This window comes from Juglans microcarpa x Juglans regia, chromosome 8D (genome assembly GCF_004785595.1).
Source record: "Juglans microcarpa x Juglans regia isolate MS1-56 chromosome 8D, Jm3101_v1.0, whole genome shotgun sequence".
NCBI lineage: Eukaryota > Viridiplantae > Streptophyta > Magnoliopsida > Fagales > Juglandaceae > Juglans > Juglans microcarpa x Juglans regia.
Window position 1 is genome coordinate 19,869,249 of NC_054608.1, and position 17,049 is coordinate 19,886,297.

At 38.7% G+C, this 17,049-nt stretch overlaps 1 protein-coding gene across 3 annotated transcripts; it reads left to right on the top strand.

Annotated features, from left to right (window-relative positions):
• Positions 1 to 222: 222 nt before the first annotated feature.
• Positions 223 to 10,314, top strand: LOC121243578 (CTP synthase-like). 3 transcript variants are annotated; one of them, XM_041141704.1, is made up of 23 exons: positions 223 to 300; positions 480 to 651; positions 895 to 1,039; positions 2,427 to 2,506; positions 2,795 to 2,881; positions 2,974 to 3,024; positions 3,118 to 3,235; positions 3,313 to 3,369; positions 3,480 to 3,544; positions 3,700 to 3,783; positions 3,867 to 3,917; positions 4,042 to 4,104; positions 4,217 to 4,263; positions 4,380 to 4,449; positions 4,538 to 4,600; positions 5,822 to 5,911; positions 6,941 to 6,979; positions 7,101 to 7,328; positions 7,427 to 7,512; positions 7,663 to 7,711; positions 7,822 to 7,902; positions 8,049 to 8,142; positions 9,595 to 10,314. In XM_041141704.1, the coding sequence occupies exons 3-23, from the start codon at positions 922 to 924 to the stop codon at positions 9,792 to 9,794; spliced, it is 1,821 nt and encodes a 606-aa protein (XP_040997638.1). In that variant the 5' UTR covers positions 223 to 300; positions 480 to 651; positions 895 to 921; the 3' UTR covers positions 9,795 to 10,314. The 3 variants fall into 3 exon arrangements, with proteins under 3 accessions (XP_040997638.1, XP_040997639.1, XP_040997640.1); XM_041141705.1 differs by having other exon boundaries at positions 247 to 314; XM_041141706.1 differs by lacking the exons at positions 223 to 300; positions 480 to 651 and adding an exon at positions 673 to 791.
• Positions 10,315 to 17,049: the final 6,735 nt, after the last annotated feature.

Sequence of the window (17,049 nt, forward strand, 5' to 3'; positions counted from 1 at the left end):
TATTTTTTAAGTGTTTTATAAGAAAAAAACAGCTAATTATTTTTATTATTTAGAGAGAGTGAAAAGGAGTAAACTCTTGTTCGTCTAGTTGGTCTCATAATTTAAATGATATAAGATGAAATGAGATGAAATAATATATTTTATTAAAAATAAAATAAAATATTATTATAATAAAATATTTTAATATATAAGATGGAATGAGGTGAGTTGAGAAGGTGTGCCGAAACTACCCTAAGAATAGAGGAAAGAGTGAAGACACCCCGCCGCCTGAGACACTCTAAACTGAAAGGAAACACAAAGGTGGGTGGTGCTGAGTGAGTGAGTGAGTGAGTTCTTAGTACATTATCAACTTGGGAGAAACAAGAGCATCACTCAGTACCCAATATTCTCTTTTTGCCGAATCTGTTTATGTTTCGTTCTATCATTCATTCATTTGGTCGGGTTTTTGTTTTTCCTCTCTGTACGTTATTAATTTGAAGGGAAAAGCAAATACATGCATAGATACTTTTTCTCTATGTTCGAAGTCTAGACGACTTCGAGAGAGAGTAAGGAAGGCCTAGCACCGCAAATCCCCAGAAAGAAAAAGCAAAGGCAAAAAAAAAAAAAAAAAAGACAATAGCTTTGTAAAGACCGTCGACCACTGTGAACAAGGTTAGGTTGCCTCATTTTTCTCTCCGTTCAAACGTTCTCCATTCTTTGCTTTTGTTTGGTAATATAAAATCCCACTTTTGCTTTTACATTGTGACGATTATTCATTGGTACTATCAGAACCGAAGAGGAACCTGGTCTTTGTGAGTTTACTATAAATGGTGCTTCTGGTGCCGGTCTTTTGAATTGTACTTTGACTCTGTGTGCAAGTAATTTTGATGTTGGGTTGTTGTTTGGCTTCATCAGAACTTGGGTGTTTATAAAATAGCGAAAATGAAGTATGTATTAGTGACGGGTGGTGTAGTAAGCGGTCTCGGCAAAGGGGTCACTGCAAGCAGTATCGGACTCCTCCTTAAAGCCTGTGGACTTCGTGTTACTTCCATTAAGATTGGTATTTTTTCAATACTAACCCCCCCCCCCCCCCCCCCCCCCCCCCCCCCCCCCCCCCCCCCAACACACGCGCACTCTCTCTCTCTATGTATATATATATATATTGGTTTCTCATTTGGAGAGATTGTTGCATTTGGATATATATATTTTCTTAAAGGAACTTTTGATATTCTAAGAGTCAAGTATAAGAACCGAACAGATTGCGGTTTTTGGTTTGTTTTTACAATTTTTGTGTTAGTTTTAGTACTAATAAAGTCGTTGATTGGTGGACTGTCTGGGGGATTATCTTGGGCGTCTAGCATCATATGCATGGCTGCTGTTTTCGGAAACAAATATTGTAATTTTCTAAGAGAAATGATCAACCCTTTCACACGACATGGTGCCATCTTTTTAATCAATTAAGTGTTGCTGAAATATGCAACATGTGACCGTATAATTACACTTTAGGGTTGTTTGGAATGATCTCAACTATCCCATCCTATCTAATCATTACAACTTTTTCAAATTTTCAAACAAAATATAATCAATAATTTAATTTTTTTAAATCTCAAAACAAAAATAATATTATAATAATATTTTATTCAACTTTTAAATCTCATCTCAATTCAACTCACTATACAAACCTCCCCTAGTCTCTGACCGTGGGATAGAGATGTATAATTTCCATTAATCATTCAGATTTATGGTACCCATTTGCCTGTTAAGGCCCCATTTGGATAGTAAGATGAGATGAGATGAGATGAATGGCTCGTTTGTTTTCAGAGATGAGATGAGATGAGATTAAAGTTAAAAAGTTGAATAAAATATTATTAGAATATATTTTTTAATATTATTTTTGTTTTGGGATTTGAAAAAGTTGAATTATTTATTTTATTTTGTGTGGGGATTTGGGAAAGTTGTAATGATGAAGTGAGATGAGATGAGATGTTTCCTGAAAACAAACGAGGCCGAAATTTTTTTAGATGAAAGTTGGAAGTTGAATAAAATATTATTTTTTAATATTATTATTGTTTTGGGATTTGAAAAAGTTAAATTGTTTATTATATTTTGTGTAGGAATTTTGAAAAGTTATAACGAAGAGATAAGATGAGATGAAACCATTTTTGTTTCCAAACGGGGTCTTAAAGTTCCAGTGCATATTTTAAATGTTTTTGATAAGTAACAGTGCATATTTTAAATTTACCATCTTGTATGCCAATTTCTTGAAAAAGATAAGATATTTAAGTTGGTCATGTAATATGCTCTCTCTTTTACTTGGCGTTAAAAGGGTCCTTGCAAGTGTCAGTCCAAAATTGAGTGGGGTATCTTGGGAAAAAGGTGTCTTGGACATGCTGATACCAAAATTTGTATTCTTCTTCTTTTGATTTAAATTTATTCCATACATGCAGATCCTTACCTGAACACAGATGCAGGGACAATGTCTCCTTTTGAGCACGGGGAAGTATTTGTCTTAGATGATGGTGGCGAGGTAAATTTCCTTATGGATTGTCTCTCTTCATTTAATTTCACATAAGGTGGGAAAGAACGTTTCTTTAAGAAATATCAGCTATTCTAGAATACTATAACTGCAAGCTGAAGAGGGTTCTGGCTCTACCTTTAACCACAATCTCACCGGTTTGTTTGGGTTTCCATCTTCATCTCTTTTGTCCTGGAAAGGGCATGAATTGATTTTTGTATTGCTTACTATGTCTTGAGAGGGTGGGTGTGATCTTTTCACGTTATAGAAACAAAAGATGACTTGCCTTTTCCTTTGAAGGTGGACCTTGACCTTGGAAACTATGAACGGTTTTTAGACATCAAGTTAACCCGTGACAACAATATTACAACAGGAAAAATATATCAGGTACAATGAAATTCCCCATCTATCTGTAATCTTGTTTATTGATCTGAATAGATCTGTTTCAGTCTTTAATTCTATGTCTTGATACATAACAGTATGTAATTGACAAGGAGAGAAGAGGAGATTACCTTGGAAAGACTGTACAGGTGTATTTCAACGTTCAACCTTTTTCTTGCTCAAAAAGCTTTCCATAATATTGCATGGTTCCTGAATTTTGTTTCTACCTTGCTTTACTCTAGGTGGTTCCACACATTACGGATGCGATTCAAGAGTGGATAGAGCGTGTAGCAAAAGTACCTGTGGATGGACAAGAAGGTCCAGCTGATGTCTGTGTCATCGAATTGGGTGGAACTATAGGTACACTAACATTTTGTGGATTAAGACGGCCTATATCCTTTTATTATTTAACTTCAAAGAATTTTTCCTTGATGCAGGAGACATTGAATCTATGCCATTTATTGAAGCACTTGGCCAATTCTCCTATCGTGTAGGTAAGATCAATGAATGTGACATCTTATTTTACTGATTCTTGTAATTAAAATTTAAATTTGTTTTCTTGAGATTATGTGAACTGGTTTTACCCAAGTTTTTCTTGTATTAGGACCTGGTAATTTCTGCTTGATTCACGTCAGCCTAGTCCCTGTTCTCAATGTTGTTGGTGAGCAGGTATTCAATGTTACATTTGTCTTCATGGTGCATGGTCGTTCTAAATTGCATAACGATGAACTGCAATGAAGCATAGCCCTATTATTCTTGTTGCCTTTTATACTAAAAACCACCATGGCTCTAATTTGTAGTGTGCTTAATTTTTGAACTTATAGAAAACAAAACCTACCCAGCATAGTGTTCGGGGACTTAGACGACTGGGTTTGACCCCGAATATTCTAGCTTGCCGAAGTACAAAGGTCTATTTCTTTCCCTTCCTTTATTTCTCTTCCAACTTCATGTGACAACAATAGTCTCATGTTTCTAATTTTGTTTTTGACAGGCACTTGAGGAGAATGTTAAGGGAAAACTTGCTCAATTTTGCCATGTGCCGGTACCATCACATACTTACCCATATGCATGTGTTTGTGCGTGTGCATCTGCTTGTGTCTGTGTGAACTAATGTTCCTCTAAATGATTGGGTACAATTTCTAAGTAAAGCTCATTTGTTATTACAGGCAGAAAACATTGTCACTCTCTATGATGTTCCAAACATATGGCACATTCCATTGCTATTGAAGGTAAAGTAGTTTTGTTATCAATTTTGAAACTTTTTATGTTTATACTTAATGCAAAGAAAGACTTGAAAATGTTTGTTTATATCTCTTTATCTCTCCCCACTATCATAAATAGGATCAGAAGGCACATGAAGCAATCCTGAAGGGGCTGAACCTTCTAGGGTTTGTCTTACTAACTCAGTTCTTTTCCGTTTCTAATTTTTTACTGTATGAACAACATTTCTGCTTCTGTGGCCATTGTTTTTCTAGTGTTCCTTTAATGTTTCCATAACTTGCAGTGTTGCTAGGGAGCCTGAGTTGAAGGAATGGACTGCAAGGACAAAAGTTTTTGACAAGTTACATATTCCTGTGGGTCAAAGGCATCTGATACATGTTTTGAAACTCATTAATTAGTGTAATTTAAAAAATAATGCTCTAACTGCTATCTATGCTGCAGGTTACAATTGCCATGGTTGGAAAATACACTGGCCTTTCGGATTCTTACCTCTCTGTTCTAAAGGTGAGTTACTTTTTGTTTGTAGGTATGCAAATCCAATTTACTTTAATCATCATCATCATTATATTTTTTGGATGTAACATGTGTAATGATTTATTCCAACTTGCTTATTTTTATATGCTGTTGAACTGCACTTACAACATTTATTTGTTTTTGCATTTATTACCTTGTATGGCTCATTGATTTAGAGCAATAGTATTTACATTTTCTACAACTTGCATTAAGTACTTGTACAATTTGAAAAGAAAAAAACATATCTGTGTTTGCCCCAGTGTGTGACTAATAAACCAGGGATGGATGAGAGATATGCTGATATGTTCATGGCCCCATAAATGGTGAGTGGACAAGGTAGAAGTTGACTTCGATTTATTTGGATTTTGATGATATTGGGGCTTGTGGAGTGGAATATTCCCGCAAGGAGTTGGATGCCCAAGGAGAGAGTTGAGTGGTCAATGAAGTTCTGGTGGAAACTGCAAGAGAAAGAATAGGGGGAGGACTCTTTGGTCTGATTAAGGTTGGAGAGTCTGCTCCTCCCACCTTGATAGGTGGGGAGGATACAAACCCAACTCCTAACTCACATGCACACCCTTTTTTCTTAGTACATTGGCTGCAATCTATAATATTGTAACTCCCCAATGGAAGGCCTAAGGCATATGACCCATTCTCCCAAATGACTAGTCAATGATACATTTGGAGCCTCATTAGAAGATTATAAATAGTCAAAACTTCTCATTTTCAAGCAATGGGGGATTCCATACACTATCTACCCTCATCATTTATCAAAATGGGGTATCACAATCTCTCTCTCCTCCCCCCCCCCCCCCCAATATATTCCCAACATCCTCATCAGGGCCAATCTATCATAGGTGCCACGGCTCAAGTCCCACATTTCTGGTTGGAATAGGCTCTGATACCATTTGTAATGCTCCAATGAAAAGCCCAAGTCACATGACCTATACTCCAAAATGACTAGTCAATGATATAATTTGAGCCCCATTAAAACATTATAAAGAGCAAAAACTTTTCATTCCCAATTAATGTGGAATTCTATACACCACCTACTCTTATCACTTATCAAAATGGGGTATGACAAATATCCATTGGCACATGCTATCTGCATGTCATGCTTAATTTTTTTGTTTATTTAAAACATTATTAAAGTTAATAGATTGATGCTTTTAGGTTTTAGTAGATCCGGTCCTATAACCTATCTTCTTTTGCTAGGCTCTTTTGCATGCATCTGTTGCTTGCCACCGGAAGCTTATTGTAAAATGGGTTGCAGCTAGTGAACTCGAAGACGTTGCTGCTGAAGAGGTGGGTCCTTCTTTTTACTTGCTTCACTAATATCTATTTAGAATAAATTACACTCCCCCCTTTTCTGCTGGGGAGGATACAAATCCAAAAGGAATAACATTCTGAATACAAAATAAGATGGAGAGAGAGAGAGAGAGAGAGAGAGAGAGAGAGAGAGAGAGAGAGAGAGAGGGTGGGGGAAGGCTGATGATGGTCATGCTTGAAGTCTGCTGGTCTCACTGCTTGTTTTATCTTTTCAACAAATACAACCCTCTCCACTGCATGTCTGCTTTATTTCAAATCCCGTTTTTCATATTGTCCTCATTATTTTCTTACTCTGTTTATCCATTGAGCATATAATTTTGCATATAGGTAACTTAAAATATTGTATTTAATTAACTGGGAAGTGCTCGGTCCAGGAAGTATCCTACCATAGCATTTTTTTTCCATTTTCATAGCCTATATCTGTAATCTCTTGTGGATATTCTCCATCTACCATAAGCTCAATATTCTGTTGAGATTGAAGGGTTTATGACCATGATGGAATATGATGGTTTTGTGGTGAAGGTTGTTGATGTATTATGGTGCTAATAGTCAGTGGAGTTTGGATGAAACAAGTGTTTCCCTGTGTGGTTATATGGGCTTTTTTCTCCTCTTTGATAAGCAGTGGCATCTGGGTTTTGATTGGGTACGAGTAAATTGAGGATAGGAAGTAGAGGTAGCTTGGTTGAAGATGACAAATTGATCCGGCGTTTCAGTTATTTGGAACTGTGGCACAGTTGCCACGGCAATGGAAGTCGTGGGAGACCTTATTTGATGCATCTTATCTTGATTTTTATATTCCCTCTTGGTTTATCCTTCAAGAATGATCTGCACTCTCTGGATTTCTCACTGCAAGAGAGATTTAATCAGGTAGAATTTAGTGTCGTTATGGAAACAGGAAGGTTGGTCGTCATTTTGCGAAATATCAAGTGAGGGCAGTGTAATTTACCAATTTATTTATTATATACATTAATTTACAAATTGACTACCATTTGCTACCTCTTGCAGGCCCCTGATGTTTATAAGGCAGCGTGGGATTGTTTAAAGGTGTGATACAATTTTAAGAATTGATTGCCTTGAAATAATTTCTATTAAATGTCTATTAGTTGTGCTTCATTTAATGGAGAATTATTTTCCCATTGATCTGCTAAACAGTCTTGCATTGCAGGGTGCTGATGGTGTTCTTGTTCCAGGAGGGTTTGGTGATAGAGGAGTTCAAGGGAAAATTCTTGCGGCAAAGTATGCTCGAGAGAAGAATGTTCCATTCCTGGGGATTTGCCTGGGGATGCAAATTGCTGTCATTGAGTTTGCACGATCTGTTCTTGGTTTGCATGATGCCGACAGCACGGAGTTTGATCCTGAAACTACAAATCCTTGTGTAATATTTATGCCCGAGGTATTTTATCATGCAGAAATTTTGACAAACTCACTATCAAACTTTGTGGAGTAATCAATGTTTAATCTGGTTAACCTTATCTCTGTTCTACTGAATAGGGTTCAAAGACACATATGGGAGGTACCATGCGTCTGGGATCAAGGAGGACATACTTCAATGTTAGTGCTTGCACATCTGCAAAATTGTAAGGACTTCAGACCAACTTGAGCTTACATGCAGACATATACCACTTACCCTTCACACCTTGTGAAATGTGATGTCATGACTGCATTTAATGGATACTCATTAAGCATCTCAGTGCAGTTCGGCTAATATGATTTGATATAATGTATAGGTATGGCAATGTAAGTTTTGTAGATGAGCGACATCGGCATAGATACGAGGTAAATGGGTCCATTCTCACATAGTCCATGCATGCCTATCCATGCCCTTGTTGTAAAAAGATTATCTGCACTATATTGATTAGTTACTGGAAATTATTCCTGCTGTACAGGTCAATCCAAATATAATATCACACCTTGAAAATGCTGGTCTATCATTTGTTGGCAGAGACGAAACTGGTCAGCGCATGGAGGCAAGTATTTGTAATGGGATAGGTTATACTGTATTCTATAAATATTAACTTCGTCAGTTTGAACCAAATGCATATTCAGTTCTTCAAGTTCATCAACTATATGCTTTCTGGTAATTGGGAACATTTTATTAATGTAATGAATGCAGATTGTTGAGTTGCCTAGTCATCCATTCTTTGTGGGTGTTCAGTTCCATCCTGAATTTAAGTCAAGACCGGGGAAACCTTCAGCACTTTTCTTAGGTACTTCTAAAAACCTTTTGCTTTCTGTGGCATTTTTCCCCTTGGAATCAATTGCTGATTAATGCGAGAAGTACAAATTACCCGTTTTATTGATGTTGTTATGTTGACTGTTAATAAATTCTTGAGTCCATACTTGTAGATTAATAATGCATCAAGTCCATAGATTATTTCTCCCATTTGCCATTAAAAGGAGGGGTCATTCTACCTATTATATATGCTGGTATGTTAACTTCGAGAACTAGTTATTCTTTTAAATCCCAACTCTGCAATCTCCCTTCTAAATTTCTTTTCTTGCAATTTGTTGACTAGGGAAGCATCCTAGACATATTTCCTTCTGGGTTTAATTATTTTAGTAAAGTTGATTTTGAAGTGGTCCAGACAGTTTTATCTCCACGTCCTGGGATCAGATATTAGACCCTAACACAGCTCTATGATGCTAGTGCCCTGTAGCTGCTATAATTGGATTATTATATTAATTTTTCTGACCTTGTCATCTATTTGACGGTGTTTGTGTATTTGATTCAGTGTGAGAAAATAAGGTGGTCTTAATACTATCTAGAGTAGGCTGCTAGAATAGGAGTTTATGTTAGAAGAGGGAATTGCCTTTTCAGAGCAAACCTATGCGTTTGGGTGGGCTGAGGCATTATATACTGGAATACTAGAGATATTTGAAGCAGCTGCACGTCTACTAGAATGAAAAGAGTTATAATTCCTCATTTAATTTATGGTAGCTCACCTGAGGTGGGCTGAATTCTTTGTTTGGGGTTCATATGCCTTAATCCGATCATAAGACATGATCTTCCTCTTAATGAATTATTGCAACCACAGGAGAGTTTTGCATTGGTTAATACTCGTACACAAGTTATCCATACGCATGCTATCAGTAAAGGATTAAAAGATTAAATGAGGAATGCCATTTCCAGACAGTTTGGGTGTGTTTTGTTTATAGTTTTCTTCAAGTTGCTTCACATATCACTTGTGATATGTACTAAAGTGCTTTTTTTTTCATCAATCAAATAGTTTAGAACTTATTTTATATATATTTTTTTTTGTTTGTGTGTGTTTGTATTTGTGTCCCTATGTATATATGTTGCATTTGAAATATTGGATGAGGTTTCTAAAGCAACAGATGGATAGACGTAATTACTCCATATTGGTTTGTCAAATTCAATAGGTGGTGGTGTGGGGGTCAGATGGGGACTTCTTTAGGAAACACCTATATCTGCAATATATTCTTAGTTATGCGATTACTCTGGTGGTATGTCTTGTTATTTATTATAGCCAGGATTGACCTTCTTGGTTGTAAATGATTTAGAGAGAGAGAGAGAGAGAGATTGTGGTTATTCCCTAAATTGTGTACCTTATTCCCCAAATTGTGGTTAGAATTCCAATGGCTTCATGAATTTGGATCCGTATTGATGGGCTGATATAATTTCTTGGTTATGTTTACAGGACTAATAGCAGCAGCCTGCGGGCGCTTGGAGACTGTCCTACACGACAACGGCCATGTAAAAAGGTCAGTGTCTAATGGGATGAGTAATGGACACACAATGGTGAGAATGTGCAAAAACGGAGGCACAATGAAGTCGGCCAACGGGTCCGTAAATGGTGTCTATAGAAATGGTAATGGCGTGCACTTGGAAGGAAATTGATGATTCCCTTGTGGCAGTTTCTTCTGCTAACATGGTATCGTTTTCACTCAAAAGAGCTTTTTGGTAGCCGTCGGTTTCGTCTGTACAGCTGTTGAGCTTTGGTAGATGTTATAGCTTGGAACTTGGAAGATTTATCTTCAGGATGGTGATGGTGGTCTTTGAATCACAGCTTTGTATTTCCAAGTACACTCTGAAGCTGAAAGTTATTTTTTGATAGACCTGTGTTTCCATTTTTTTTTCAGGACTTTTCGTGTTGATGGCTTTGAAATTTAAGCGCAAATTGTTTTCTATCTTCTCACAAAACTAATATACTTTCACTATGATTGAAAGCCACTGGGGTCTGTACATGTAAGAGAAGCAGCTAGTCCTTTTTTTAGTCAGGCATAGAGCACCTTCTGCAAATTCAACCCCTTCAACACATTTTGAGTTGTATTCAGCTGATACATTGAGAATAGACAATGTCGGGTATAAAGACTATGTTTTTATATTATCTTAATGTTAACGAAAACATTTTCTTACATGTTTCAGTTGTAAGAAAGCAAGACATTTTGTTGAACAGTTTATTGGATGGTTAAAAAAAAAAAAAAACACAGACCCCTTGAGATATTGACTAATCTTTCGAGCCTAAGTAAGAGATAGACACATCAAGAGGGCTAAATAGCATTTATTATGCATTAAATGTTGTCTAAAAAATTGACATGCAGTTATAAATATTCTAGGGAATCCAAATCCAAGTTTATTAAGGAAGAAAATATCATAGAAATGATAATTAATAGGAAATCGAGCGAATGAGATTGTTTTTTTAATTTATTAATGAGGGGAATGTTTTTCCTACCAATTTGGAAGGTGATGCATACAAGGGAACAAGATTGAATATGAGGGCCCTTTTTACCCCTTCTTTCTCGTTAAAAAAATTAATAAGAATAATTTATTTACATATTTGATCTTCCAAGCAAGAGCAAATTAGTCAGAGCATTCTCAATGGATGCTCTATAATATATTTTTTTTAAATATAAAGAAATGCTCTTAAAAGTGTCTTCCATTGGATCTTATATTTTAAAGTCATTTTACATTTTGCTACAGGGAACCCATTACACGTAGAGGAACCTGTTCATCACTGTAAACGTTTTTAATTCATTTCTATTTCCTTTCCTTGTGTTGATTTTTCTCCATTTCTCTTTATTCTCATTCCAGACCATCTCTCTCTCTCTCGTTCCCACGCTTTCTTCTTTGCTTGGTGCCAAAAATAGAATGAGAGCCTTCCTTGATGGAGAAGCAAGACTATTAAAGACGTGTTTCACACTACCAATCGCACGAATGACACTTGCAGCAATGAAGAGACGACATTGGTCGCCCTGTGTAAACTCTGATGCTTAAGTTAGTAACAATATGAGAATAAGTATATAAAAATAGAGATGAAGATGATGTTACCTTTACCGAGTTATTTATAGAAGGACGTGGTGTGATGACTATTAACTCTAATCACCAGTCCTGTGTGCTTATCCTTCGAGATCCCTTATTTAACTGGAGAAGATGTCTCATGTTTTGTAAGAGTTATCTCACTCAGGATATTTATATCCAATCCTGGACCTCATCCCTATTTCTTCGAGGTTATCTCATCTGTAGTTATGGTTACGAGTCCTCTATCTGTAGGGCTCTTAGCCTTAAGCTAATCAACAAGTCTTTCTGGACTTATGGATGGGCTTGGCCTTAAAGATGGGCTCGAAGCCCAGGGGTCTAAACGTCTCCTCCAGTTACCCCGCTAATTTCCTTTGTGCTGGCACATGGGAAATTAAACAACTATGCTTTCATTTCTTTCTTTTATTGGTTACTTACCCCGCTAGTCTGTTTGTATTAATTCACTCTTTTCCCTCTTTTGATAATAACCCGTGCTAAGTGGCATTCATCAGCTTCCACCCTTTCTTTTTTAGGAAAGATGTGGCTTACGTCAACCATAACTGTTCCCGCTCATTTAATGGGTTTTCACAAAGAATTGTAATTGCCAGCGCAACTAAACCTTTTAGATCCCTAAGGACCCTCACGATTACTTTTCTTGGGTGTGCTTCACATGTTGTTTCACCTCCCGTCACCACTTTCTTTACCCTTCTTTGCTCTTTTGTCTTCCTCATCTTCCTTCGTATTCCCCTTTGCTCTTTTCTTCGGGTTCCCTTGTACTCCTCTCTGTTTTCCTTGCATCTCCTTTCTTCAAGACATTCATAATGGCTAGTCGCAGTCCTGCCAAGAAGGTGACCAAACAGAAGCCCGAATCTTCTCTCGCCTGTCAATCCACTTTCTTTGATGGGTATTCGTGGTGCTCGGTTCTAGATGTGGAAGACCTTGTCGAACTGAGGGAATCCTTCAGCATTCTTGAGTCTGTGGACATGAATGTCCAGGAAAGGGGGTGTGTCGACGAAGAGGGCTATGACTGGGTCGTAGCCCTAATGGTTTGCGCCCTTACGAACGGGTTTCGTCTTCTTTTCATCCGCCCAGTACGCGATGTTCTAGATTTTTTGAAACTTGCTCGTACCCAGCTTCACAGTAAAGCATGGCGCGTGTTAATGTGCACCTGCGTCGTCTTCCACCGTGTATTGGAGCCTCTTGGGGAGAGGTACCTCGATCTTACGGCAAAGGAGTTCCTGTCTTTTTACGGGGTGGTGTCCCTGCTGGGGAATGTTTGTAGATTTCGTGTGCGCGAACAACGCATGGCAACCTTTCAAGGGCATTACTCCAACGCCAAACAGTGAACCAGTAAGTTTTTCTTGATTTTTGGCGATGACTGGGATTATCCCGCCGATGAAATGCTCATTAGGGATTACACTGTTGCTGCCAACTGGGGGCACATCCTTGATGATAAGCATTTCACTGACAGTGAACAAAATCGTGTGAACCTGTTGGCGAATGGACGAAGGATGACGACCACGATGGTCTGTGGTCGAAAGACCTTTTTTCTAACTCTAGTATTGACATATTCTTGTCGGTGAAAAGTCGCGCCCACGTCATCGGGAAAAAGCTCAAACTGGTTCCCCCTCCAACGAAATGGAGTGCTCCCCAAACTGGAGGGCCAAAAATGAAGCGTCCTTGCACTGAGGGCGCGACGCCTAGCAGTGTCACTGGCTCAAAAATGATGCAGGGGGCAGGAGTGGATGTTGTTGTTTCTGGTCAAGCCACGCTGGTGGCGTCCCTCACCAAAGCCTCCCTATTAGAGAGCCCAGGTCTTGATGACCTGGGTGCTTTGATGAAACAGGCTCTTAAGGACTTCTCTTTAGCCTACGATCTTGGGCTACCTTCGAGGAATATTCTGTGGACGTCCCTTTCGAATTCCCCTAAGTTCCTGTAGTGGATTCTTTGTCTGGTGTGTCTAGGGAAGGGGCACTTGATATTCTTGCCCGCACCCACGCCTGAGGTTGTGGCATCCTCGGACCTTATGTTGGGGCAGCCAGCACAGGCTGAAGCCAGTTTGATGGGAGACGCCATCTGGGAGGAGGACGCCGGCCCTCGTACCTCTTTGCCTCCTTCGGAGGCGGTTATAGAGATGACAATGCGCCCAAGGAGAATGTGGCTCTCGTAAGGCTTCTTTTCCTTTTTGTCTGTTTTTGTTTGCAAGCACTTTCTTTGGCGTGTACTGGATTCTAACTTTATCGTGCTTGTGTAGAAAGTTGAAGCGTTGGCGACTTGGATCGTGGAGGAAAGGCCCAGTTTGGAGGAGGAGGTTCGCGAGAGATGGAAGTTCTCCTTCTTTGCCAAGCAAGAGAATAGTCGCCTCAAGGATGAGAGAAATTACCTTCGATGTTGTCTAGAGCAGGCTGATGGTCATGTCCAGTCCTTGGAGGTTGACCTTGATTCTCTCCGCGAGGAGTCGTCCAGCACGCCTTCGGTCTGAACTCCTTTGTGTTGAGAGCCTCCACGCCCACGACAACTTTGCCCTGCATGCGACTGAAATGGAGAGGGCCACCACTCGGGTAGAGGTTTTGTGCCTTAAGGGGGTGCTGGACTCCTCTGAGCGCCCTTGGGCTGATGCAGAAAGGACGCTCAAGGAGAAGGCTGCTACTTTGGCTTCCTCTCAAAAGGAGCGCGAGAAGGTGGCAAAGGAGCTAGCTCGAAAGAAAGAGGCATTATGGAAGGAGCACCATGAGAAGGACACCAAGAGGCATTCTTCTTTACTCTTACCCTTGCTCTCAGCCAGGCTCCAAACTGAGCCTCTCCCTCCCCCTTCCACTTGCATCCTGAATCACCATGTATAATGCACCCGCAACTAAAACAAAAGTGGGGTAACTTCTCATACTTGATAGGGATCCAGTGACCCTTCCCTTTTACTGTTATAGACCTCCCTCTAGCCAGAGGTTTTAATAAATCTATTTCTGTTAGGACCCTTAGATAGGTCCCCCATCCACACCCATCGTCCTGCGTATCAACCTCCATAACTTTGCCAATGGTGGCTCCTAAAAGCTCCCCTCGTTCCTTATTCATACACACCAATGGCAACTCATGCATTTGAACCCAAAAGCATTCCCTTCTAAAATTCATTTGCGATGGTGGTGTGAATCCATCAAACTGCAAAATCACTAACAATTGGTTGTCAAAGAGCCAGGGCCTTCCATCTAGAATACGCTGCTTATTAGCTTGAATTGCAAACACCATTACAAAGGTATTCACTCCCACCTCCTTAAACTTGGCTCTCTTACTAATCCTCCACACTTTTGCCATTGTCGATTCAATCACTACTTGGATGATGTTCCTCCCCATCCATACCTTCCCAACCAGACTTAGTTCTCCCTTATAGTTCAGGTCCTCCGCTCTGTCATCCCCTAAATCTATATTCAAGTCTTCTTCTTCCATTAACTTCAGTCTCTTCCATCTTTCCTTTATGTCATTCATACTTCTCCACCTCCAGTTTTCTGCTTCCACCAGATTCCTCCACTTCTAGCGATAGACAGAGCTGTTTTGGTACTCCCCTCCACCTCGCAACCACCTCCAAATTCTGTTAGAATCTTCATGGACCCCACTTCACCTCATCTTTTCCTTGAGAGAAAAAAGATAGAAGACTTCTTCTTTAATGTTGATGCTTAATTAGTATGCTGTCAAAGCCCTCTTATAAGTAATCTATGATGCCCTCACCTTTTGAATCCCTTTCTCTCCTTTTTTGAATCTCTGGCTCTTAGTGGTTGAAGAACAAAATTACAAGAGTGGTCGAGGTTGGTGTTCGCTAGAACTTTAATTGCCAGCACATCTTCGTATATTTTTTTCAATTAATTTCTCTTTTTTTATCTATTTTTCGTTGATTCGTTCTATCCACACTCCAGTCAACAAAAAAATATGTAAACCAAAAAGATTCCAATTAATTTTCTGATTTGCAGATATGAGTTCATATTCAATAACAAAGTCCTATCTCAAATTCAAAAATTGATCAAATCATGGATAATGGAGACATTAAAAAAATGGTAATTATTCAAAAGTATATGTTTTTCGCACAATCAATGGACACATGACAGATTTATAGACAAAAATTTCCTCCAAACTCATTTGGAGAAAAACTGTCTTTATGAGGAAGCATGCCACACCCTAATATTTCTAAGATTGGAAGTGAACTTACTGACATCACAAGAGTAAGTTAAATAATAAATACATGGAAATAAACTAAAAACCTCTATAAATTATAAACTGGGTTTAACTTTTTCATTTCAAACAAAATCTACAAACCATCTCAAATTTTTTTTTCATAAACTTTCAAGGAACAACATTTAGGCTATCTTATTGCTGACACAATACACTTATTCCATAGCTTTCCTTCTAACATTTTCATGAGTCTTCTAAGTTTCCTTATTACTATACTCATCTATAGTATATGTAAGATAAGAAATATTATAGGTGGAAAGGTAAGTCCACTGCTCAATAAGTAGAATTGATTAAGCTGGGTATAACATGTGAGCCTGAAATATTAAAACAGTTATAAAAGCTGGAAATAAATATTGAAATAAAGATTCATCATAACAATGAATATAAATTTGTAAATCTTGTACCAAATGAAGAAGCACTTCTCAACAGCGAAGGGAGCTACACATTTTAAGGATAGTTATCATTCTTATAAACTTGTCTTCATATAAGATCTATACATTCTCAATATCTTTCAATATAGTCATCCTCCTCATTAACTTCTCTGCATGGGGTTTACACCTTATTAGTGTCTTTCAGTGTTGTTATTTTCTCCATAAAATTTTCATTATGGGGGTTTAATCTTTTTAAGGCTACCCCACACGCTCTTTGTTTGTGAGGGACAGGGCACCCGAGTGAAAGCTCTAAGGCTACCCCGCATGCTCTTTAGTAAGTAGATTGGGATGGGACCGCGAGTGAAGACTCTAAGGGTACCCCTACATACTCTTTGTTTGTGTGGGGCAGGGGGCTCAAGTAAAGACTTTAAGGCTACCTTATCATATGATCCTTTTTGGTAAAGGGTGGGGGGAGTGCTAGACTCTAGGGCTACCCTGTTGATGTTCCTTTTTTATGCAAGAACCCAAGGAGTTTTTAGGAGAAAGCCACCAAAAACCAAATCTATTAGAGCAAATAATTTGAATCACTAGTGTAGAAAATAAAAACCTAGGCCATGTGGCCCAATCTTCAAGCTTGTGGTCAATGAAGGTTGATTTTATTGGTGAAGACTAGTGGCCAAAATGAGCTGCTCATTGATCCTTGGGTCCATATCTATTCATTCTGACATCTTTGTGATGATTCAAGAGTGCTCAAGGGTGACTCGGGGATGACCCTACTATTTGGTGCTTTATTGCTAAAGGTAGAGGTCAGTCCTACTAATATAGAGATACGGGGATTCTAGGGCATGGCTCTAGGGCAACCCTTGCCTGGCGAGGAATGAAGCCAAGGCATTGAGTATAGTTTGAAGGGGATCTTGTCGTGATAATTACGTAAGGTCTAGGATGCCTATGCGAGGCTTAAGGGAAACTTTGCCTTCGTGGTAATGAAGATCCAGATCACTCGAGCGAAGGGTCGAGGGTGGTAGATTGTGGGGAAAATGGAGAGTGGAGATTCCTGAGTGAGGCTCGTGGGTGATCCCATAGTTGATGCTTTGCGGATGATTTGATGAGCCCTATGGAGAAATTCACCAAAAAAAATATTCGTAAATAATTTAAACCATAAGTATAACAGGAGCAAAACATGGCCCATGTGTTTAATTTCAAGCTTATTGTCTGGTTGAGATTGATCGTAGTTTTCTCTCTTTTTTTCTCCTTTTTTTAGGCATGACGTA